The sequence below is a fragment of the Piliocolobus tephrosceles genome, chromosome 17 (assembly GCF_002776525.5).
Source record: "Piliocolobus tephrosceles isolate RC106 chromosome 17, ASM277652v3, whole genome shotgun sequence".
Classification (NCBI taxonomy): domain Eukaryota; kingdom Metazoa; phylum Chordata; class Mammalia; order Primates; family Cercopithecidae; genus Piliocolobus; species Piliocolobus tephrosceles.
The window spans coordinates 32,239,856-32,265,586 of NC_045450.1; the positions used below are offsets into that span (position 1 = coordinate 32,239,856).

The 25,731-nt window shown below is 38.9% G+C and overlaps 2 protein-coding genes across 2 annotated transcripts in view; one reads left to right on the forward strand and one right to left on the reverse strand.

The window, feature by feature from the left end:
• The window catches only part of ITFG1 (integrin alpha FG-GAP repeat containing 1), a 277,510-nt gene extending 261,650 nt beyond the window's left edge, over window positions 1-15,860 (reverse strand). Inside the window, exons 1-5 of the mRNA XM_023189598.1 lie at window positions 15,313-15,860; window positions 13,573-13,645; window positions 8,050-8,195; window positions 6,800-6,857; window positions 5,472-5,546 (exon numbers count right to left, since the gene is read on the reverse strand). Of these exons, the coding sequence (XP_023045366.1) occupies window positions 5,472-5,546; window positions 6,800-6,857; window positions 8,050-8,195; window positions 13,573-13,645; window positions 15,313-15,520 (560 nt within the window). The 5' untranslated portion in view covers window positions 15,521-15,860. The remainder of the gene's footprint in view (window positions 1-5,471; window positions 5,547-6,799; window positions 6,858-8,049; window positions 8,196-13,572; window positions 13,646-15,312) is intronic.
• The window catches only part of PHKB (phosphorylase kinase regulatory subunit beta), a 218,480-nt gene continuing 208,541 nt past the window's right edge, over window positions 15,793-25,731 (forward strand). Inside the window, exon 1 of the mRNA XM_031934443.1 lies at window positions 15,793-15,904. Within this exon, the coding sequence (XP_031790303.1) occupies window positions 15,829-15,904 (76 nt within the window). The 5' untranslated portion in view covers window positions 15,793-15,828. The remainder of the gene's footprint in view (window positions 15,905-25,731) is intronic.

A 25,731-nucleotide genomic window follows, 5' to 3' on the forward strand; every position in this document is an offset into this window, starting at 1 on the left:
AATAATGATGGTAATGATGGTACAAGAATGAAGGCAAAAGCACAGGTTTTAGAACTTGGATGATCCAGATTCAATTCCCAGATTTAGCATTTATTTACACATTTGTGAGCTTGTGGTAGTCCCTTAACCTTTGAATTAGACTCTTCAGTCACTGTTAGCCACACAAGCTATCTGTTGTAAGAAAGAAAAAAAAAGAGGCAACTGATGTTAAGTGCCAACCTCAGAGTTACTTAATAAACATTTAATGAAACAACAACAAGCTTGTTTGAGACTCTTTGTCCTCTTCGTTCCCCATCCAACTCTGAGCCTCCAAAGGGACAGAAAAGCTGTACAATTCCGTGGTGTGCCTCCTCTGCAAGATATACAGGAGAAGACTGGGAAAAGCATCACTAGAGAACAAAGTCACCCAGGTAAATTCCTCATGAATCACTCACTCTGGGCCTCAATGAGAACCAAAAGGTGCGGTTCTGGATAAATCTTAAGGACTTTTCAGCAATAATGTCTCAGGTACATAAGAGAAAATATGAAGATTTCTTACATAAGAGGAAATATGAAGATTTCTTTCAGTCATGTTTTTATTATACTTTGCCCAATACTCCTACCTTCCTAGGGTGTGCAAAAGTAACATGACACCTAAGAGACAGCATTGACTCCTAAGACAGGCAAATACAGTGGAAGAACAGGAAGTCTGAAAAGAAGCATGCGTCCCACAGTTGAACGCACACCTACATTCGGGACTACTGTGAAACTCACTCAGGAACTGGAACTCAGAGCTTAGACCTCCAGGGTAAAAATCAAGTATTTGCAAAGCATTTTCAACAGTGTATATACACTTTGAAAAAATGCAACTGGAATCTAATGAAAGAAGACTTAATCTACATTTTCAGAAATTATGATTCTGATTCATTTCACCCTAAATTGAAATGGTAATATATACTAATCTTACTCAAAAACTGCTATATACATGGCTTTTTTAACTATACAAGTTTTTTCTTTTTTTTTGAGATAGGGTCCAGGCTACAGTGCAGTGGTGCAATCAAGGCTCACTGCAGCCTCAACTTCCCTGGATCAACAATCTTCTCACTTTAGCCTCCCAAGCAGCTGGGACCACAGAAGCGCACCATCATGACGGATTAATTTTTTCTTTTTCTTTTTTGTATGTAGAGACAGGGTCTCCCTATGTTGCCCAGGCTGGTCTTGAACTCCTGGGCTCAGGTGATCCTCTTGCCTCATTCTCCCAAAGTGTTGGGATTACAGGCATGAGTCACTGCCCCAGCCTATACTAGTTTCAATACATATATAAGTATTAACAGTAATGAAATAAAGCAAAATGGTTTCTCCCTGAACAAGGAAACAAAGTTTTAGTATATGCCAATAAAAGGAAATGTTACTATTAATTTTTTTTGCACAGAAACTGTAACACTATACTTTTCTCAAAAGAAGCTGATCTTTCTGAATAATTACAAATATACTTCTAACAATTATTAAGATTTAACTAAAAGCAAGGTGACTAAATTTTGATAACATCTTAAAACCATTTACTTAGAAACAAACAATTTCACTTAAATATAACACTACCAATCAGAACACAAAATAAAGCAGTATAAGTTGCCAGGAAATCTGAGGTAATTAATTTTTAAATTTTTATTTATTTATTATTTATGTATTTATTTATTGTTTTTGAGACAAAGTCTCACTCTGCTGTCACCCAGGCTGAAGTGCAGTGGTGTGATCTCGGCTCACTGCAACCTCTGCCTCCTGGGTTCAAGTCAAAATCTGAGGTAATTGAATTGACCCCTCCAACACATCTGGCGGGACTATAGGAAATAAAATTAGAGAAAATATGCCACTTGAAATCACCACCACATAGGTCATCTGCTAAAAGTTTTTCACTATTTCTGCGGTTTAACTTTGAAAAGAAGAAAGGTCTAGGTGAGAAACACTGGGAAAAGAAATTAATGTATCTCTAATAGCACAGTTCCTTTAGGAAAAGAGAAAAGTTAGAAAACTGATATAATGTATCTATGGAAATATTGATTAGAAAAAAATACCTCATCACTCAGATTTTAATAGATTCCTTTTAGCAACAGTGTTAAAAATATGAATGTTGTATGGCATGAGAGGGAGGGAGGGTGCTGCCAGGGGAATTTGAAGAAAATATAAATCATCTCAAAGTTATCTTTTTTTGTTATGGGTATTAACGCTGATTACAAAGTCAAAAGCTGCCTTGAGTATTATTTGGTTTTATTTTGTGTTATAAATCTCATCATAATTTTCATATTCTTATGAAACAATAGATTTAAGTGATACAATATCATACTTCATTAAAACAAATATTTATAATATTTTCTGTAATGCATCAACAAACAAAATCAACAGTAAAAATGAAGGGTGATTTAATAAATCAGTCATTGGTCATAACGTGAGAAAATATGAAAGGCTAAATGGAAAAATGGAGATTTATTTCTTCTGGATTGATAGTAGTTGACTACATTTAAATAGAGAATATAGATTTTTTTTATAATGGAGGGGCAAAATCCACCCACACAACAATTAAAAATGATTGCTTTCAGTGCTACTTATACTACATTGAATATTTTCATGCGATCACTTGTGATGTAAACAGTGTACAGCAAAGTATATATCTGTCACATACCTACATTAATATCTCCAACTATACAACTTGGGCCTGACCCAGAATGTATATGAACTCAGTACGTGAGTCAGAAAATTTTGACAGACCAACATTATATTTGGTTTTGACTAAAATTACAGGTACAAGTGTTTACACTTCAACATTAAAAACAATATTCTGAATGAATATCCAACATCAGTTTCCAATGTCCTCATAGAAAATGCTCATTAACAATGTCACATCACCGCAGAAGCAGTTGTGACACTTAATAGCTAGGTGTTATTTCTAAGTAATATGGCACATTATTACATTATTTCAAGTCATTATAAGTGAAGTTGAAGCTCAAACTAAAGTCTCACCTTTGACCATTTAACACACTTCAATTATCTCCTGAACCTCATTAGATGCGGTGAGTGCCCTTCCTGTTCCTGTTAGATTACCCCACTGTACCAATTATAAGGAATTCTTCTGCTCATCACCACTGCTATTTAGACTGATCATCTGCACCTTTAGTCCAGCCAAACTAGTTCTGCTATCTCAGATTTGCATGTCTGCACTAGGCCAGGTTATAGCAAGGGCTTTCTGCTATAATTCTACAGAAGCATTTCACACTCAATTTAAAGATCATTGTGTGCTTCTCAAACCAAAGTCCTGGTCAAATTCAATTAAAGATAATCTTGGGTTTGGCATACCCATAATGCATAATATTTAAGTTGTAAAAGGTAGATCTCTTGATAAATAAGATTAGGCTGCCAATCAAAATCACGTGAATAGCCCAAAATGTCAATGCTGATGACTTTTTCACTTATGCACCTATGCACGTATTTTATCTGTTGTTTATAAAACTGACATGGCTTAAATGTATTTTCCATATTTTAGTAACATATTAATGTTTGCTCCCACAGGGGCATATTCAGCTTTCTGTTGTCTGAACCATGATATTGTTAGACTACAATCATTCTAAACAATGCAAATTTCTGTCAGCTGAAATTTGAAATTCTTCAAACTGGCATCAGGACAAATCTTAGATGCAAACTTATCACTTAGATATGGTTAGCTACTATTGTTTAATTTGTAACTGAGGTTCGAATGACAGATATCCTAAAATACCAGAGTATAATTACTGTAGTATATTGGACTGAATATAACATATAAAAAATAAAGTTGGACATGTCTTCAGGCATAATGTTTTAAAATCTGAACTTGCTCATGAAGCAGAGAAAAAAAAATCTAATATAGAATTAAGAACAAATAAAGAAGCTATGGCACTATCCCATAATATTCTAAATAGTTTTTTTGCAGATTAAGTAAAAAATCTGTACAGGTAATAGAAGTTTCATTAATACTTTGTGAATTATCAACAATAGCTGTTTCACTTTCAATTTCTAAAGGTCAAACTACATCAGATTAAAGATATTCCAATTATTCCCCTGACTAAAGTGAAGTTACCATAAAATAAAACAGGCCAGAAGTCACCATCACATTCTCAATCACATGTCTGCCTTTGAAGAGAGGAAAAGAAAGGGCAGGGTTTTCTGAGCAGTCCCCATTTGCTGTGGAAGGAGTGCAGCAGCGGAGGGGAGTGGCCTGTGTTTTCCCTGCACCCCACCTGCACTCAATTCCTATTGGATATGGCCACAAAAGCAAATCAGGATTTCCTTCCAATTTGTCTCTAAAGCAAGACTCTCTTCAAGGTATTTTTCAAAGTTTGGAGAAAAAACAGGTTTCTCATTCAGGATTCACAATAATTATTTCAAAGTTCACTATAACTAGCATTGAAGCGCCCATATTCTTTATTAAAAATCTACAGAAAAAGTAATGGGGGATCTCCCAACCAGGCACTAACCAGGTCTGACCTTGCTTAGCTTCCAAGATCAGAAGAGATTGGGCGCATTCAGGGTGGCATGGCAGTAGATCAGAAAAAGTAATAGGAAATGTGAACGTGTCTCTTCAGAATACCTTAAATTTTGACAATTTACTCCTCTGCATACCTATAAATCACATTTCAAAAATGAATCATAAAAACAAACTACTTCTATAAAACACAAAGAGAAAAGTCACTAGAGTTCCAAGTAGTTGGGAAAGACAGATTGAGAAGGGTGGTCCTTCATACTTTCAGAAAGGCAAAAAAGTAAATAAATGTGTTCTGTACTCTTGAACTAAACTTTATCTTATCAGATACAGAAAAAAATTAACCAGGTTGAAGGTATCTTATGAAAAGTATCTTGCTATCATGAATTCTTGTGTTACAAGACCAGTTCTATTTAAATCCAGAGTAATTACAATGGATATCTTGGAATTGCAAGATTCCAGGCACTTTTCCCTAAGAATTGCACACTTAGGCAGTAAGAGAGGCCTAGCACACACACTGGTGAAGGATAATGTATATACTGACAAGTTTCCAGAGCTTAGAGGAGTGCTTACATTATTAGACTATTGACCGCTCACTGAACAAATGACAGAAAGAAACAAATCTTATCAATTAAAGTCTAGCAGCTAACATGACTAAGGTAGGGAGGGTCCACTCAAGACTGCGGGTATCCTCCCTATTTACGTGAAATCTATCCATTTCAAAAACATTTAATGAACCAATATGTAAATGGAGACCTGCAAAGTTTCAATCTCTAATTTTCAAAGAGATAAAAGGACTAAGCTGGCCCTTGGAAACCAGTTGCAGGCCAAATCCAAACTATTTGAGAAAGCTTATATATATAGACCAAATACTCATTTAAAAATCTTTAAAAACAAAGATATCCAATGAGCTATTTTTTCTCCAATGGTTAAAGTAGCAGCAATATATATGATTAATTACATAGTTATAATCATATTTACTCACCCTCCTAATAGTATCTGTGGCTGGTTGGATTCATTTGTGATACCAAAAATATCAGGAATTAGATCACCATTGAAACTGAAAAAAATTAAAACAATAAGCAGCTATTTCATTAAATTCTTACTTCTAATTTAGCTTTAAAAGAAACAATAACTTTTGGGAAGTGTGGTAGACATTACAATGCTTGCCAGTATCTAGTGATAAGTAGTAACTCAAATGTCAGCACAAGTGACATGTGTCACTTTTAAGCCAAAGTGTATAATTTCTGTTACCGGCCCCTCCAGCTATCTCCATGCTTGCCATGGCAACGAGAAGACATTGTGATTCAGATGGACTAGCTACAAAGACAGTGGGGTCTCAGATGGCCTCACTCTAAGCAACAGCACAGAGCAGAGCCTGTTGTTGACCCACACTGGCCATATAGTAAGAGGAAGAAATAGATTCCTTTTGTGAGATTTTGGGTATGTCTGTAATCTTTGCATTATCTAGACTATCCTTGAATGATAAGGATATAGCACTAATTCCTAGAAACTTACTTCAGAATCATAAGCCAACTCATTTATTTAGATGGGCTTAGGAGAAAGAACCCAGAAAAATAATCCTAGTTGGTATAAAACTTCATACTGGCCATTGAATATTTTAACAACAATGAAAAAATACACAACTATGAAAGAAATCTAGCGGGGCACCATTAAGAATATTAATCCATGGATTTACAGTTCAGACTTCTAATGGCCACTGACACACTGTTGTATGGGTACAATTTCAATAACTGTAAGAAAGGCAGTACTGGAAACAAGAATGTGGCCAAACTTTGCTCTAGTCCCAGGAATGATCTCGACCTCTACCAAAATACGCTGTCAGAAATTTGTAAATCCAAATTTACATCAGTTATTTAAATCAATTATCCTGGTACATGAGTCTATACTGAGAATATAAATAATAACACAAAGGAAGAGTTATAAAAAGAACAAAAATTTCTCCTTAATATAGGAATCTTTCTAACTTTCTAGAGGAAATTGTATCCTACATACTAAACATAACAGTTATACTCAAAAACAGCTATCTTAATTCTTTCAGTAATGACAGCATAGATCCATCATGGACACACTTGAAGCTACTGAAACAAAAACACAAATCTCTTCTTTCCAAAAGAATAAATTTCATTTTCCTTTGTCTTATCTGATAGCAAATAAATACAATATAATCAAAGGTACAGGCCTCTGAGTGAATTTAGTGTTTATATTACTAAGCAAAGTAGCTTCCTATGTGAAGATTTTATTTTATGTTTAAGTTTAAAATCATTTCAAAGGAAGCAAGCACATACTTACTCCATAATTAGTGGCTCATCTTGAAAAGTCCTATTGAGTATGGTCATATTGTTAGGATCTGCAAAAAGATATATAGCAGGCATTTTATATTACTTTTGATATCTACACTTACAAAAAAATATTCTACTCTTTTCAAGATTTATCTCTAATTTCTTCCAACTATTATTATTAAAGAGATACTATAAATCTAGTTCAAATGAACAAGCTTGCAAAGACAAAATACTGGGAAAGTACATTCTACAGTGAAGACTAGCATTATAATAACTTCCTTTTGAGGTACGCATCTAAATATTTGCTAGCTGAGTCTTTGTCTTTACACAATTTAGTACTAGAGAGGCTGACAATTAACAAGGATTTTGTGTAAAGAAGGCCATATATGCAAAACTTCCTGGCTCTAAAATATACATGCTTATATACAAGCTTTGTACATGGTACTCCTTCTGTAAATATTTATTGACTTAATGAATATAATGTATTGAGGTTACTGTTTACGTTCACAAATGGTGCAGACAACACGACTGAAATTTGACACCATGAACAAAGTTGCCTATGTAGGTATAACTAATTGGCTTTTCAGATGTGGCTTGATGATTTGTGACTAGGGAAGGTAGACTGACTCTCAAACTATACTTCAACTTTTTTGTGCTTTCCTGTGCTGAGGAGACTAGAAACCAAAAATAGCATTTTTCAGATATCGTTGCATCTGAGATGCTGAATAAAAATTAAGCCTTGCCAATCAGATACACTGTGAGTCTTAAAGGCATGAATGAGGCAAAGACTGTTTCTCTGCTATTTCTCTCTGTGTCTGCTCACTGAATTTGGGAGTATCAAGAGACCAGGTGCAGCATTCATTTTGCCAGGAGAATCACTGCAGGCACAGCAAGCATCATTCTGGCAGCAGTTGTGTAACTAGCCACTTCTGATAGTGGAAAGAGGCAGAAGCTTTTCTGATGATACTGGGATTGCTCCTGAAAGCTTATTCTTTAGCCATCCCAATAATTCTGTGAGCCATTAAAACCCTTTAATAAATCTCTGTCCTCTTTAAGCTAGTAAGAGTGAAGTTTGTTAGTAGAAGTGACCCCTGCCCAGTTCAGGGTTGAAAAAGAAAAATCAGGAAATAAACTTTGAAAGAGGGTTTTACAATTATTGACACCCAAGAACAGTATTTTTGAACTGACTTCAGAACAATATTTTGTTACATTTACCTTCATATTCAATGATAAATATTAAAAATTTTAAAACAAATTCACCTAAAGTTTGATTTTGTCCCCAGAAGATAACAGCTCCTAATTCACTCTTGGCATAATTTTTGGGAAGATATGTCAGAAGGACATCCATTTGAGAATCTCCATCATAATCCCCAGGGACTACACTTGTTATCAATGCACTGTGATTCCTAAAAAAAACAAGCATTTACAAATATCAGACAAGTTGTAATGGAAAAGGACAACTCTGTATTTCTACCATAAAAAAATATTTTCAAAGAAAAACTTGGCTGGGCGCGGTGGCTCACGCCTGTAATCCCAGCTCTCAGGGAGGCAGAGGCGGTACGATAGCTTGAGCCCAGGAGTTCGAGACCTGCCTGGGTAATATAGCAAGACCCCGTTCTCCACAAAAAGAAAAAAAGAAAAAATGAAAAACTTAAAACTTCACATAAATGACCGATTGCCTTCTCTTTCCTATCTTTTCACCCCAGATGTATTTAGACCTCTTTGGTCTACAAAAGAGTTCAGAATGAATGCAGAATAGTCTCAAGAAACAAGAGAAATCTGAAATATGTCAAGAGAAAACGTGTTTATTGTGTTCAAGCAATGGCTAGTATAGTCCTTCTATATAGTTCCTTTGTCAAGGACACCAAGACATTCGGATGGTGTTTCTAACAACTGGAGGCTCATAATTGCTCAAGCAGTAAGCAATATCACTGGGATTTTTTCAATTAAAAGATATTACTTATAAAATATTTAGTTTGGATTTTAACATAAATTCAAAATTTATAGTAAAAATTAAAAAATCATTTTATTTCTGAAAGCTAGTAAATTAAGAATGGAATTTTTTTTTTTCCAAACTTGGCAATCAATACAGCATCCAAACATATATATCTAATTTTATATGCATATTTTTATTTTTTCCCTTGTCATAGGTATTGATATATTTTTATTAACAAAATAATTCTAAAATTATTTATATGAATCTTGAAAACTTAACATCCGGCAGTCTTGTTGTCTGAGTGACCCAAGCAAAAAGTAGGCCTTAAATTCATTTTATATTTAATACTACTCAGATCAAATAGCAAGACAACAAATTTCCAAGTAGACTATAGATAAATACTTTCTTAAAGCATCAATGGCAGTCCTTTCTCCCTCTTACTCAGCAAAGTAAGAACCAAGTGGTGCATTTCTGGAAAGTCTCAGGAATTAAGGATTTAAGTTACAGTAATGGGTAAGGTTTTGGCCTTAAGCTAAACACAGGAGTTAACCAAAAGTCTACAAAAGGAACAATTTAACACTTGCCCACAGCTCTACCTATTTCTAGAATGTTAGTCCATCAAGAACATACATGCAGGGCAAAAGATAGTAGACACGTCCCACTAGGCAATGCATTTCCAATTATTTCTTTAGCACCTTACTTGGAAATATGAGTAGACACCTGCCTTTTGCCTTCTGAAGAAAACTTTTGACTATTAAAGAGAGCTAAAACAAATAGCAATAAGGAACCTGGAGAAAACAGAGCTAATAAAACAAAAGAAAACTTCAAAATTACACTTTAGAAAAGACAAAAAAGTATATATATATAAAGAAAAACAGTATGCCAAAAGACATCATAAGAATGATCGTAAAACATCAGTAAGAAAACAAAACAAAACAAAAAACCTCGGAAATTAAAAACATGTCACCTGACTGGGCGTGGTGGTTCACGCCTGTAATTCCAACACTTTGGGAGGTGGAGGTGGACGGATCACTTGAGGTCAGGAATTTGAGAACAGCCTGGCCAACATGGTGAAACCCCATCGCTATTAAAAATACAAAAAGTAGCAGGCATGGTGGTGTGCATCTCTAATCCCAGCTACTTGGGAGGCTGAGGCAGGAGAATCGCTTGAACCCAGGAGGTGGAGGTTGCAGTGAGATTGGGCCACTGCACTCTATCTAGCCTGGGCAACAGAATGAGACTCCATGTCAAAAAAAAAAAAAGGACTTAGAATTTAGAAGAGAAAGTTGAGAAAACCTCCTGCAAAGGAAAATAAAACAAAACAAAACAAAATGATAAAAATAAGAAACAGATAAGATAAAGGAACAAAGGATGAACCCAGGAAGACTAATAATCAATTGCTAGGCAGTCCTAAAAGGGACAAACAAAAAAATTTTTCAAAGAAATATTTAATAATGCAAGAGTTTCAAAATGCCCCCAAGGATAGAGGTCTCTAGCTTGAAAGGGCCCACATAATGCCTAGCATAAGAAGTAAAGAATAATCATTCCTGTAATTGCAGCACTTTGGGAGGTGAAGGTGGGAGGACAGCTCCAGCCCAGGATTATGTGGTTACAGTGAGCTATGATCATGTGACTGCACTCCTTTGTCACCTGAGTGACAGAGAAAGACCCTGTCTTTATCAAAAAAGAAAATTCTATACCAAAGCACATCATCATGAAATCAGAAGAAAATGGAAAAAGAAGAGACTCCAATAGCTTCCAAAATTAAAACAATTTACATTTAAAAGATTAGGAGAAATAATAGGATTGAATTTTAAAATAGCCTAGAACACAATAAGCTAACTACAGTGTTAAGAGCGGGTAGAGGCCGGGCGCGGTGGCTCAAGCCTGTAATCCCAGCACTTTGGGAGGCCGAGACGGGCGGATCACGAGGTCAGGAGATCGAGACCATCCTGGCTAACACGGTGAAACCCAGTCTCTACTAAAAAATACAAAAAACTAGCTGGGCGAGGTGGCGGGTGCCTGTAGTCCCAGCTACTTGGGAGGCTGAGGCAGGAGAATGGCGTAAACCCGGGAGGCGGAGCTTGCAGTGAGCTGAGATCCCGCCACTGCGAGCGAGACTCCGTCTCAAAAAAAAAAAAAAAAAAAAAACGGGTAGAGGCTGGGCGTGGTGGCTCAAGCCTGTAATTCTAGCACTCTGGGAGGCCGTGGTGGGTAGATCGCCTGAGCTCAGGAGTTTGAGACCAGCCCGGGCAACACGGTGAAACCCTGTCTCTACTAAAATACAAAAAAATTAGCCAGGCATGGCACTGTGCATCTGTAGTCCCAGCTACTCAGGAGGCTGAGGCAGGAGAATTGCTAGAACCAGGGAGGCAGAGGTTGCAGTGAGCTGAGATCGCACCACTGCACTCCAGCCAGGGAGACAGAGCGAGACACCATCTCTAAAAAAAAATTAAAAAAAAAAAAGTGGGTAGAAAAAGGTTTTAGACATAACAGGACTTATCATGCATCCTTTCTCAGGAATTTCCTGGAGGACACACCCCCCGTGAAGTAAACGAGGAAATTTCTTTTTTTAAATGGGGAAATTCCCCATATAGTAAGTCTGCAAAAGGCCTGGAGAATGAATCCAGACTGGACAGCAATGCAGAGGATCCAATGGGAAAAAGAAAAATGCATGATAGGTATATGGCAGATATGACAGAATATTTGCAAATAAGTTAAGGATATGTACATAGAAAACTATGCAATCTATTTTTTAAAAAGCAATCATTTATTCCAGCAGGGCAAGCTGCACAAAAAATTAAATACTATCCCAGCACGCTGGGAGGCCAAGGTGGGTGGATCGCCTGGTCAGGAGTTTGAGACCAGCCTGGCCAACATGGTGATATCCAGTCTTTACTAAAAATACAAAAATTAGCCAGGAATGGTGGTGGGCGCCTGCAATCCCAGCTACTTGGGAGACTGAGGCGGGAGAATCACTTGAACCTGGGAGGCGAAGGTTGCAGCGAGCTGAGATGATGCCACTGCACTCCAGCCAGGGCAACAGAGTGAGACTCCATCTCAAAAAAAAAAAAAAATACTGTACATTACTTGGTTTTGAAGGACATAGACACTACATGGTTAAAATGTAAACAATGATTACTGATTCAACAAAAAATTATGATTTAACTACACTGGGACAATGTAGATAAATTATGTTAATAAAAAACAAGAAATGAGTAACAATGATAATTCAAGAAATTAGTGTAAAATTTTATTTTAAAATATGGTAATAAACACTAGAAGAATCAGCTACAGGTTTTAAAAGTGGTTGCATCTGAGAGAGAAATAGGGGTGTGGGGGAGTATAAGGGTGAAGAACAGATTATTTTTCCTTTGAAAAATATTCTAAATTAAAACACAAACAAGAGTTTCTAAATTTTGAAAATACATTGCATTCATTAAAAATTTAATTGGAATATTTAACTTATCAGAACACATGCCATTTACATCCTTTAAATTTCCTTAATTTCTAATCAGAAAAAAATCACCTCTATGCAGTTAGTCCACTTCTCATATACACTCATCAACTTCAGTTTCTTCCCCACTCCAAGCATGCTGACATTCACTACCTAGGAACACTTCTCAAGGGAAATAAGTTCCTGTTTATCCATTTATAACTTTCCCCTCAAAGTTCTTGTTCAAGGCCTTTTTTTTTTTAACATGAGTTTGAGTTTACTTAAAATACTGTAGAGTCTGAGAACTAATTAGTCCACACAGGGACTTTTTAAAAACAGTTTCCTAAGTAGTCTTGTAATCTTCTACAAACCAATTCATTCTGGACCTAGTTTACAAGGAAATCAATTTAAAATATTGTTTTCATCATCTCTCCTTTGCACAAAGACCTGATGATTCCCCTCTTCTAATGGGACTGTGTTCAAAGTCTTTTTGATATTTCTGAAGGCTACCAGTCTCATGAAAGCTTCTTATCTCATGTTCTTAGTCCTTAACTCCCTGAAGTGTACCTTCCACTTTTGTCAGGCAGATCTTTCTACCTCCTATTCACAACATGCTGTTCTTACTTTTATCTCTTATAAATGCTCTGTCCCCAAAGTTGAACGTCTTCATCTAACTTTTTACTTATACTAAGGTCAAGCTCAACTTCCACGACTCTGGAAGCTGCCCCTTTGGCCTGCACTGACCCATCTCTTCTTGCTTGAATTCAGACTGTCACAAATGCTTGCTCCAAATTAGTTTGTAGTTTCAAATGAATGTAGTTTCAAAACTGTGTTGGGTCACTATCATGGAGGTAGAGGTGTGGGAGTGGTCACTGTTTCATGCAATGCCAACCACAGAAAAGAAAAATAACTATTACTTGAACATTTAAAAGATTCAGATAATCAAACTTGAATTCCTTCCAAGTCAACCTTAAAAACTCACCATCTATCAGTCAATTAAACAAAAAAAATTAGAACACTGACTTTTTCCCCACTGCAAAATAGGCCATTCTTCCACAAAACACAACACATGGCTAACACAATGAGACTACTGTGAGTGACTGCTCCCTCAAGATGAGGCACAGAATGAGACACATTCAAGAAGGGGTATGAGATTGCAAGGAAATAAAGGGTGTTTATATAGAAACAAACCTGGATCCACTCAAATTTATTTCTTTAAAGTCATTTTTAAACTTTGGTATTTTCGCTATTTTTCCGAAAAAATCACTTCCTACTCATATCTCACAACTAGTGATTTTGCATCCCAACACTACAGGTAAGGCTGACTTTAAAGACAATCCAATCAGCTACGGCATATCCATTATTACATTAATGACTAATGTTTTATCAAAATAATCATATTTGTACTTACTTGAAAGATATCGTTACTTTAGGTTTAAAATAGGGTGCATTCTGGTCTGCCAAAAAGACGATTAAGTCATTTCCTAAAGGAAAGAAATATATGATATTAGAAAAATGTTTCTTGGTAAGATATCCCATCAGTGGTTACAAGAAGGTTTCTGGGCACTGTTTTCAACAAGAAAACTTTTATTCTACTCCAGTTCATCTGCCCTCTCAAGGATAGTTCCACTCGTCCAATGGAGAGGCCTAACATTATATCACAAGTTCAATGTTCAAAGTAGCAGAGGAATAGAAAGGATGAACATGGGAAAAAGCAGCTGATCAAGACAAACTGAAGCCAGTGGATTCTGCAAGAAGTCAGATTGGTTGACTTAAAAGAACCATATAAAGAAGATGCCTTATAACTATACTACATGTCAAGACTTGTCTTCCCCAATCTAGCAATGCTGCCCCTTGTAAGGCTGTTTGGCTCATTACACAAATGCATCACACCAAGGATGCAGGGACTCCCATTGTAGATATCTGACAAGGGCATAATTAAGCATGTGAGCGTAAAACCCTGAATCCTCCAAGGCCCTCCTTCTATTGGGCCATCCTCTAGAGGCTGACACATTCTTGGAGCTCAATTAGCATTCATTGAGACAGACTTTTGGAATTGTTTAATCAAACACAGGCCATCTTTCAAGTCAAGGCTACTCTCTATATCCAGTTTGGACAGAGTGTCAACAAGTTTGGCAGTACATTGCAAAATGAGGAGTCAAAAAGATTGGGAAAATATTCAGGGTCCGTAAGAGGCTCCTGCATCCTAGCAAGGGCCCCAAGAAGTCTGGTTCATGATCCTGTCAGACAAGCTCTGAGTAGCTCTTCCTTCCTTCGTTCCTTCCTTCGTGGCATTGATCTTTAAGCAGCACCTGCTTCTGTAGGTACTCAAGAACGCTAAGACCCCCTAATGCCCACTGTCAGCATTAAGATTTATAAAAAAGTTAGTTTAATGATGGTCAAAGCAAATAATTTCCAAGAACAAGTTAGCAAAGAAAGTGGAGATTTGGAACACTAAAGTGATGACCAAGGTGAGGAAAGTGTACACGAAAGAACAGGCAGCTCAAGAGAGAAATTTCTGTCGTTTGAGGCTGCTTTCCCAAGGAGGCATTGGTTTTATCAGTGGTCCCTGCAAAATGCTTGTGTGAGCTGTTCAGTGTTTACGCCCTTGGAAGGGTACATTTGCTTCAAAGAAAGCTGTGGCCTTGACGGGGGGGGGCCGAATTAGGTAGGTGGGGAGGCAAGGAGAAGTCCCCTATGAGAAGAGATTGTCAAGCTGCACCTTTTCCTGTTCATCAATGGGGAAGGAAGACTGAAGCAAAATAGAATGGAATGAGAGGGCCTTAAGAACGAACGTTGAGGTAAGCTACAAAGATTCCTAAGAATCAGGAAGCACTTTGGAAGGCAGGTGATTCCCTGGGGAGGAGAGGGAAGGGTGACTGGGCGAAGGCCGCAGACTTCTTAGGAAAAAAACTGGGGTGCTGTCAGGGCTTTTGGGGGTAGGTCAAACTGTAGGATGGCTGGGTCAGAACTTGGGGTTGGAAAGGGTGGTGCAAAAGGACAAACTGTCAATAATGCTAAAAGGAAGGCCACAGGGCTGGGAGAGAAAAGCCAGGAAATGCTAAAGGACTGGCCATTGGGCAATGGGTTTGGGGAACACCGGGAGGGGCACACGGACAGCGAACAGAGGGAGGGCCCGGCAAGCACTGACTTTCCCGCAGCACGAAGAGGTCCGTCTGCTTGTCGGAGTTGAGGTCCCCGAAAGCCGCAAGGGTGCCCCAGGCCTCGGCCCCAAAGAGCTCGGCCGTGACGTTGTGCAGCGCCCGCGCTGGGACCGGCCCGACTCCCAGTAGTGCAAGCCCCGTGAGGAGCGGCGACAGGAGCGCCCAGGAGCTCGGCAGCCGGCCCGCCGCCGCCATGGCAGCCCCTCGGCCCCCGCCCGCCGGCCCAGCGCCGCGCTTGACGGCAGCCGTAAAGCACCGCGTTACCGGCCGAGAGAGTGGCTCGCAGCCCCGGGACGCGTAAGAGCCGCTGCCGGATCCTTTTTCTCTCTCCCACTAGGGCTGCCCTTCCGACGCTAAAAAGAGTGGAGCTACGGTGAAAGCCGCCCTCACGCTCACTTCCGGCAGGCGCGCCTCCCGACAGTGTCGTGCGGGGGGGCGTGGCCGAGCGGACATTGCTGACAGGCGGCCCCGGGGGCGGTGGCCAAGGCGGCGGCGGGAGCGCTATGGCGGGGGCGGCGGGACTTGCGGCCGAAGTGAGCTGGAAGGTCTTGGAGCGAAGAGCTCGGACCAAGCGCTCAGGTTTGGCTGGCTGGGGCGCCGCCCCCCCTACCCGAGTACCTGGGGTGGTGCTTCTCCTCAAGCACCTTGGTGGGAGGCAGGTGGGGGCCCTGGGAATGAACCTGTGCCCCGAGTTCTCCCTTAGAAACAGTTGGCGGTCCTGGCCTTGCTTCTGATATCTTCCTCCACCTCTAAAAATTAGGTGGCGGTGCCTACTCCATTCTGTGTGTGCCCCCGACTCTATTCAACTTGTGATCCCCACTCGGAAAGTGGGCAGCGGTCCGGACTTCCCTTAGAGTCTTCTAACTTAAAAATCAGGCGGCGGCACATTCCTGGGAAAGGGAATGTGTCCTCGCTGTGAATGTTCTCCCCACAAGTCAGATAGCTTAATCAGATCAAGTCAGATGTAACTACGATCTGGCTGCAGAAAGCCGGCATCTGCTCCTTGCCTTATGTCTTATATCCCTTTTACATTCCCCACAGGTTCTAAGCAGTAGACCTGTCATCTGTCTAGCAGAAATTGAAGGAGACTGGGCCTCAGGTCTTGAAGTGCATAGTTAGGGCTCAGAAGGAAAAGGGCTCCTTAAGTGGTTCCAGGTTGTGTGGTTACCAAGCCAGAAAGCGTAGAGGTCAGAAGGTGCCTTGCAGGCAGTTTTAACAGTTGCAAGTGTCCCGAACTGACTTGTTCAAACTGCAAGTCATGACTTGTGGCATTATCAGCACTTGGGGCTTGTGGCATTATCAGCACTTGTGGCTGATGACTCCTCTAAAAGCCGGGATTAAAACTCCCCGTATTCCTGGCTGGCTGGATATAATCTTGAGCAAAAAGCATGTACTTAAACAGGCAAGGTGGAAGGCGGAATACAGGTTTTCAACTAAGGAGCTTCCCTTTTAAAGAACTGATGAACTGTGTCATCATTGGGGGGGGCGGTGGTGTGAAAGGCCTTAGCTAGGAAAATTAACTTTGCACTTGTATTGATATTAAGAAATTATTTTCGGCCGGGTGGGGTGGCTCACGCCTATAGTCCCAGCACTTTGGGAGGCCGAGGTGGGCGGATCACCTGAGGTCAGGAGTTCGAGACCAGCCTGGCCAACCTGGTAAAACCCCATCTCTACTAAAAATACAAAGCTTAGCTGGGCCTGGTGGCGGGCACCTGTAACCTGACCTACTCGGGAGTCTGAGGCAGGAGAATTGCTTGAACCCGGGAGGCAGAGGCTGCAGTGAGTGGAGGTCACACCACTGCACTCCAGCCTGGGTGACAGAGGGAGACTCCGTTTCAAAAAAAAAAAAAAAGAAAAAAAGAAATTATTTTCTCAGCTAATATGTCCCCCTTATGTTTTGGGATTTTCCCATTTATGAAGTTCTTAGTTGTCTGTTGTGCACATTTTTTTTTTTTTTTTTAATTTGGAGAAAGTATAATTTCTGAAAATCTAATTTCAGAAATCATACACCCAACATTCTGTTTTTTATACCTTACAAAAAGTTCAGCTTTATTTACTTAGGGTTATAGTAAAATTACCAACTATAAAGTATGAGGTAATTTTTTCAAAAAGTAGTCCTTAGTACTACTGAAAATCAATAAAGTGACTTGGAATAGTCAGATGTATTTGTTTCATACTTTTTCTTAAATTGTTTTTGAGTCATATAGAAACACTGAGTTGGCTACTAACAATGTGGCTATCCGGATATAAAAAGTGCTGTTGGATTGGTTATGTCTGAACAAAGAGAGTAACCGGAGTTTTCTTACAGGGACCTGAGTACTGCCCCCAACATATATTTTTGCAAGATTTCTCTTTTCCTTTCATAAGCACATAGAGTTTATTTTCTTCGTTAGTCTTTGTTTCCTCTGAAATGCATGTCGTTAACAGTAAGCGTTGAAAACCTTACTTCTCTTTTCTTAGCTGAGAAAAAAAATTTTAGTGTTAACTGTTGTTGAATGCAGTTATTTAAATCCACTTTTATGTGCAAAGTGCATAGTATCAATGTTGAATGTTCCTGTATGTTTACATCCTAGTAGTAAAAAGAGATACCACTTGAATTCATTCCTCCAAATTAGTAGTTAAATTTGAGGTTTCAGATTCTTATAAGTATATGAAGTACAGATGATAAAGTTAATAACTCGAGTTAAAAACTTACTGTGTCATTGAAAACAATCAACTTGATTCTATTTGTTACTTTTAGAAGAATATATAAATGGAGGTTTGTTAGAAACTGACTAACCTGCCTGGAGCATAGAGTCCTCCCCACAGAGTTCTGAGCATTGTTACATAGTAGCATAATTACTTCACTGCACAATAGAGGATACTACTTTTATGTAATGTTTAATAAGTGGATATTATATAGTTCCTGCCTCACCCATATGAGCAAGTGTAATTTATCAAAGCAAAGAAAATCACATATTCAAGTCATAAAAGAGAAAATAAAATTATAATGATCCTCAGTTACTGCCTTCGTTGCGCACTGCATCATGTTAATAACTGCTCACACTGCTTTCAATTAATTTAACACTGATTGCTTCTAACCTTTACTAAACATTTTTAAAATTGCTATAGCTTAGCCTGCGACGCTTATGATTAGAGCCAACAATTTGAAATGGCCTGCTCGCCTGATGCAGTCGTCTCTTCATCTTCTACTTTCTTAAGGTCTGGTAAGTGTTGCAGACCCCAAAAGGGTCACTTGGTAATTTTAAATACCTTTGTTGCTGACAGTTGATTTCACTATAAGATATCATTATGTCTTTATTTCTTGTTTGGTGGGCCCAGGCCTGAGTACCAGGCTGGTGTTAGGTTTAACTTTGCATTGTGTTTTGAATGTGGCCTATTGTGTTCTTCTCATGTGGGGTTTGAAAAGGACAGAAAGTGGAGTGCCTGCCCTGACACTTGCAAGCTGTTTGAGCAGAGGCAGTTCCTCAGTGTCAAATTGTGCACATAGTATATTTCTTAAATGATTTTTGTCTTCTTGCCACAAAGGAACTAACTTTTATAAATTAGGAATCTTTGGTCAACATCCCACTTACCTATTCTTCATCAGCTTACTGTGAAGCAGGTTATTAATATATACGTTTTCATAGATAGGAAGCGACTTACCCCAGGGAATATTTTAAGGACATGTGCTTTGGCCTTTATCCTGTGGCATCCTGGTGTAAGGGCTGGAACAGATGTTGGCACAATGGCTCTTTGACTGTTGTGTTGATGTACCCCTCAGATGTGTGCACAGGATTTTGAAAACAATCTGGGTGATTCATGGACTCAGACATGATTACCTATGCATTCCCATTAGGAACTAGGTCTTTGGATGTATTCAGTCTCACTTTATGGAAGAAGACACACATTTTGTTAGGTGGCCACATAGCTGAAATGAAAACCGAAACATTTAGAGCCCTTTTCTGTAGTTATGGCTTAACTTGGGCCATTTAAAACCTATTATGTGCTAGAAAACCCAGAGAAGGCTGCTGGTAAGAGGCTACTTTTTCTATAATGCCTCTTAAGCAGAATATTTCAAGCCTCAGGACTCACGAACAGGCAAATGTGAGATGAGCACCCCCAAACACAGTGAAAACTCCTTGGCTTCACCATAGCCTTTCAGAAGTGTTTCTCCCTCTTCATTCATTTTCATTTATATTTCAAGTCCTGTTCTGGCAAGATAGAGGAGGAAAATCTTGAAGAAAATAAATAAGAAATAGCTTAAGGAAGAATCAATCAAACAGGAGAAAACAAAAGCTCTTTAAGGAACTAAAATGATTTCTATCTCTAGGTGTCATCTGCTAAATGAGAAAATATTATATGTAACAATGCCAATTGATTTCTGATTCTTTGAACTAAAAGAACAGGAGGACATGTATCTCTAGACTCTGCTTTCTTTCCTTTTAAGGACCGAGCTCTGTTTTCCATCTTGGCTTTTCTACTAAGAATGAAAGTGGTTTTGGCCGGGCGCGGTGGCTCAAGCCTGTAATCCCAGCACTTTGGGAGGCCGAGACGGGCGGATCACGAGGTCAGGAGATCGAGACCATCCTGGCTAACACGGTGAAACCACATCTCTGCTAAAAAAATGCAAAAAAATTAGCCGGGCGTGGCGGCGAGCGCTTGTACTCCCAGCTGCTTGGGAGGCTGAGGCAGGAGAATGGCGTGAACCCGGGAGGCGGAGCTTGCAGTGAGCCGAGATCGCGCCACTGCACTCCAGCCTGGGCGACTGAGCAAGACTCTGTCTCAAAAAAAAAAAAAAAAAAAAAGTGGTTTTAAGCACTAGCAGAGTCATTCAGTAGTAATGGGAAAATAGAATGTTTAAAGACAGCTTTTGTGCATCAACAGTCCTGAAAATTTCTAAACCCAAGAACTGTGCTTTAACATTACATAGAGTGTTTGAAGGCATATACAAGAAGCTTTTCCAGTACTGTATCATCAAATTGAAATAGAATGCACCAAGAAACAGACTAGAAAAATATCAAACTTTAGTGTTACAATCCGTTTTAAAGAATGATTCTTTATAAATTACTTTCAGTGTTGACACTTTTTTGGGAGTTCATCTAACCAAAACTTACTAAAACTATAAAGACACACTTAAAATTTGCATCTGTTAAAATAATAAGTACCATTCCTGCTGGTGTTTAGGCTTATCTTTGCATTGTGTTTTGAATGTGGTCTGTCGTGTTTGCATTTAAGTACTCTGAGTGGTTTGCATTTATAATTTCTTATTTAGAAATACTCCATTTATATTAGAAATGATTTACTTTCCCCTATTGTAGTTCTTTAGACATTATCTTTTAGGCATATGTTTGATTGTGCGATTTCATTTGACAATTATTTTAAAGCATGTCCTTGCTTCACAGCTGAGCTTTTCATTGGTACTTTGGCCAGAAACTATTCGGTATTGCCAAACGTGAAAGCCAGTAGTATCTTGATTTTGAAAAATTCATTTTCAATGTACCTGCATTGTTTTATGTATTTTAACACTTCATATTCCTTTTGGATATGTTTCTGCTTTTGGTTTTTTTCTTCGTTTCTCCTCTTTATGGAATTTAGCGTGAGTCCTATATTTCTGTGTGTGCATACTTGAGCTGTGCTCTGACTGCTAATGTACTAGTATTTGCTGCGGTTGAAAGAAATTTGTTTTGACTGCTTAAACTGAAAGAGGGATCTAGATACTCAAGTTTTTCTTTAAAGACCTTTCAAGTAAAATGTACAAGAGCATGAATTTATAAAGAAATTCAACAGCCAAAATAAGTTAAATAATTATTAGAGAAGGAATGTAACATTCAGTACCTTAGATTGCTTCTTTTTTTTTTTTTTTTTTTTTTTTTTTGAGACAGAGTCTTGCTCTGTCACCCAGGCTGGAGTGCAGTGGCCGGATCTCAGCTCACTGCAAGCTCCGTCTCCCGGGTTCACGCCATTCTCCTGCCTCAGCCTCCCGAGTAGCTGGGACTGCAGGCGCCCGCCATCTCGCCCGGCTAGTTTTTTTTGTATTTTAGTAGAGACGGGGTTTCACCGTGTTAGCCAGGATGGTCTCGATCTCCTGACCTCGTGATCCGCCCGTCTCGGCCTCCCAAAGTGCTGGGATTACAGGCTTGAGCCACCGCGCCCGGCCCCTTAGATTGCTTCTATTTCTCATGTGGCTACTACGGTTATATTAAGTTAGCAAAGTTGGTCAGCTGTAGCAATCACCTTGGCAATACAGTTCAATTACTTGGAATAATGGTTATAGCATATTGTGATGTGGTAAGAAACGGCTTGGCATTTTTGCTTTTATCCTTAAATGACAAAGATAATTTAAGAGATTATTCATTTTTATAATGCCTCATGACCTTATCTACCTTGGCTCCCTAAGTTTATCAGGCAGCTGATAAGTGAACTGCCTGATAATGAAAAGACTCGAGTCTTTTCATTTACTTGTTTCTCTTTATGTTCTCTGATTAACTTTCTTTTGTTAATTTAATTTGATGGGCAAATCAGTACCTGTTAAAATTTTATTATATATTCTGGGCAAAACAAAACTTTGAATAGTATATGCTTGACATTGTTTTTTTAAGGAATTTATATAGCAGCCTTGTTTTCCAGTTAACTAATCTAACCGTCAACTAATCAAAAAGATGATTGTTGTGATTGGAAGAGAACATAGGCCCAAGTCTCCTGGACTCTTGTGGGTTGTGGCCTCCTTTAAGAGCCTAATGAAAGGGTGTACATTTGGTGTTCACCTACACCTGGGTCTGATTCAGGCTCTAGTGTTTACTACCTGTATGATCAGATATACCTGAGGAAGCTATATCTTTTTGAGATTCAGCTTCCCGCTTTGTAAAAATGATGTTAATAAAACCTACTTGGAGAGATTATTGTGAAGATTAAACAAGATGTTATATGCAAAACACCTGATATTTAGTAACTGCTCAATAAATTTTAGTTATCTTTCCTAAAAATATGTGTCTTTTACAATATTGCTGATGTGTATTAAAGACTAATGACTTATATACAACAAATATGGTTTCTTATCTCTCTCTCTCATTTTGATATGTATGCTCAAAATAGCCATTTTAAGAAAATCTGTCATGCTTAAATACAACTAGCTTGAATCAGATTACTCAGAATTTAATATTGATAGAGCTGTGTTATTTAATATGGTCCATTCCATTTTGTATTTTACTGTATGTCCATCTTATTTTTGTCAGTAATCACTATAACTCTAAAGAAATTGTTTCTGACAGTTTCCATGGAAACTCCTATTAGATAGCAGGTAGAGCAGTTGTTATTTTATGTATACGTAAAAGATATTTTTGTCTCAGATATGCACTGGGCTCCCTTCATGTAGGATGGAATTCTCAGAAGCACTCCTTGATTGTATCCTACTTGGAACTCTGACCTCTTACTAGTACCTGCCCTGTAATCTTATAAGATTTAGGAAATAGAGACCATATCATATGACTTAACCCCCTTGGCATGAATCTCATTGACCCTCAGGCTTACTCTCTTTCTGTGTCATTATGCCCAGCAAAAATGATGCTTCACATTTCATAAGTGAAGTGGTTTCATGAAGAGCGCAGCAGCTTGTCTCACTGCTTTAGATTATCACGAATACTCACATTGTGCATTCTAAAAGCTATTTTCCTCATGCTGTTTTATCTCCAGTGCCTTATGAAATCAGAGAAAGAGTAAGAGGAACTCCCTAGTATTCCTGATTCTGGTCCAGGTACCTATGCACATCTCCAAATGGGTATATGATGGGCATTTCAAATGTAACCGGAACAAAACAGAACTCTTATTTTCTACTCTTATTCTTACCCAATCATGTTCCTCCTTAAGTATACTTTATTTCATTAAACTAAACCATTATTCTTCCAGTTACTCAAGCTAAAAATACAGAGGTTATTCCTCTCTTTCCTTCAACCTTTTTATTCAGTTAATCTGTAAAACCTACTCTACCTCTAAAACACATACCAAATCTGTTTTTCTCCAGCTGTACTCCTACCTCCCTAGTCCACTTTTATCTCTGGTCTACACTACAGAAATAGCCTGATTTCCTGTCTCCTCATTCCTACCTCACTACAGTCTGTTCTCTGCCCAGCAGTGAGATGGGTCTTTAAAAAATGTAAGTCAGCCCATGTTACTTTCCTGCTTAAAGCCCTCCCATTGTATCTGTCATCTTAGCATAAAATCTACATTCCCAGGCTCAAACCTATAATCCCAGCACTGGCCAAGGCGGGTGGGTTACCTGAGGTCACAAGTTTGAGATCAGCCTGGCCCAACATGGTGAAACCCTGTCTCTACTAATAATACAAAAAATTAGCCGGGTATGGTGGCGTGTGCCTGTAATCTCAGCTACTCAGGAAGCTGAGGCAGGAGAATCGCTTGAACCCAGGAGGCGGAGGTTTCAGTGAGCTGAGATTGCGCCATTGCACTCCAGCCTGGGCAACAAGACGAAACTCTGTCTCAAAAAGTAAAATAAAATAAAATAACTAACTAACTAACTAACTAACTAAATAATAAATTCTACATTCCCTTCCCTTGAATGACAAAGTCCCAGGTGACATGGCTTTTGCCTGCCCCTCTGACCTCCTCACATAATGTTCCTCTTCTTCTCCACTGCTATCTTTGGATCCATATGATGCAATCTCATTTGCTCTTTAGGCTCTCTGTAATAGCTATTTTCTCTGCCTGGAAAGCTCTCTGTACTGCTCCTTTAGGTAGCTTGTTCCTTCTGATTGAGTTTTAGGTTATCATCTTAAATGTAGCCTCCTTAGAAAGGCTTTTTCTGCCCACCCAATCTTAAGTAGCCCCTAGACACATCACTCTTAATTTTAATTCTCTGTAGTGTCCTTATTATTAGGTAATTTTTCCCCCTTCTTAGTTTTCCTGTTCATCTTCATCCACTAGAATATAAGCTATATAAAAGCAGAGACTTACTTGTTTTGTTCACAGCTGTGTCCCTAGAGTCCAGAAGAGTTCTTGGAACATAAAAAATGTTCAGTAAATCATATAGTATATATCACACTGGAGACTGTCCTTCTTTTGAGAGACAGTGTCATAATGTGGTTATTATATGCATGTTAGACTCATATAACTAGGCTCAAATACTGGTATTGATACTTACAAATTGTATGAGCTCAGTAGCAAAGACATAGAATCAACCTAGGTGCCCCAAAACAGTGGGTTGGACAAAGAAAATGTGGTACATATATACCAGGGAATAATTCGCAGCTGTGGAAATAATTAAATCATATCCTTTGCAGCAACATGAATGCAGCTGGAGGCCATTATCCTAAGTGAATTAACACAAGAACAGGAAACCAAATACTACTGCATGTTCTCCTAAGTGGGAGCTAAACATTGGGTACTCATGGACATAAACATGGCAACAGTAGAAACTGGGGACTGCTAGAGGGAAGAATGAGGGAGAGCGGCGGGGGTTGAAAAACTAACTGTCGAGTTCTTTGTTCACTGCCTGAATGATGAGATCATTCATACCCCAAACCTCAGCATCACATGATACCCAGGTAACAAACTTGCACATGTACCCCTAAATCTAAAACAAATTTGAAATTATTAGAAATAAATAAACAAAGGCCGGGCGCGGTGGCTCAAGCCTGTAATCCCAGCACGTTGGGAGGCCGAGGCGGGTGGATCACGAGGTCAGGAGATCAAGACCATCCTGGCTAACATGGTGAAACCCCGTCTGTACTAAAAATACAAAAACCTAGCCGGGCGTGGTGGCAGGCGCCTGTAGTCCCAGCTACTCAGAGGCTGAGGCGGGAGAATGGCGTGAACCCGGGAGGCAGAGCTTGCAGTGAGCCGAGATCGCGCCACTGCACTCCAGCCTGGGCGACACAGTGAGACTCTGTCTCAAAAAAAAAAAAAAAAGAAAGAAATAAACAAAACGTTTTTCCCCCTAAAGCCAAACAAATTGCGTCAACTGTTTTGCAGTTAATTTTTTGTACTATGGAACGGAGATAATAGTATATTCCTCATAAGTTATTTTGTGAAGATGAAGTAATGTCTAGGAAGTACCTAGTGGTGGTAGTAGTAGTACTAATGATAATAATGATTTTTCATGCTATGATGACAGCAGTGACAACTTTTTAAGCAGCTAATCTTTATTGATTACTTAATGTGTTACGGGTAGTGCTTTACATTTAAATCTCACCGAAGTCCTCTTTTGTAGGTGTTATTACTGTCCCTTTTTGAAAAACTCAAAGCACAGGGAAGTAAAGTAACTTACTTAAAGTCACCCAGACAAACTCTGGCAGACCCTATTCTCCTAGCCACTGCTGTCTTCCTTCTCTTCTTCATCTACAGTGCCTAGTACTCCATAACTAAACAACAGTGGTTACTATTGATGTTTTCTTGATGTTTACTGTTCTTCTTTC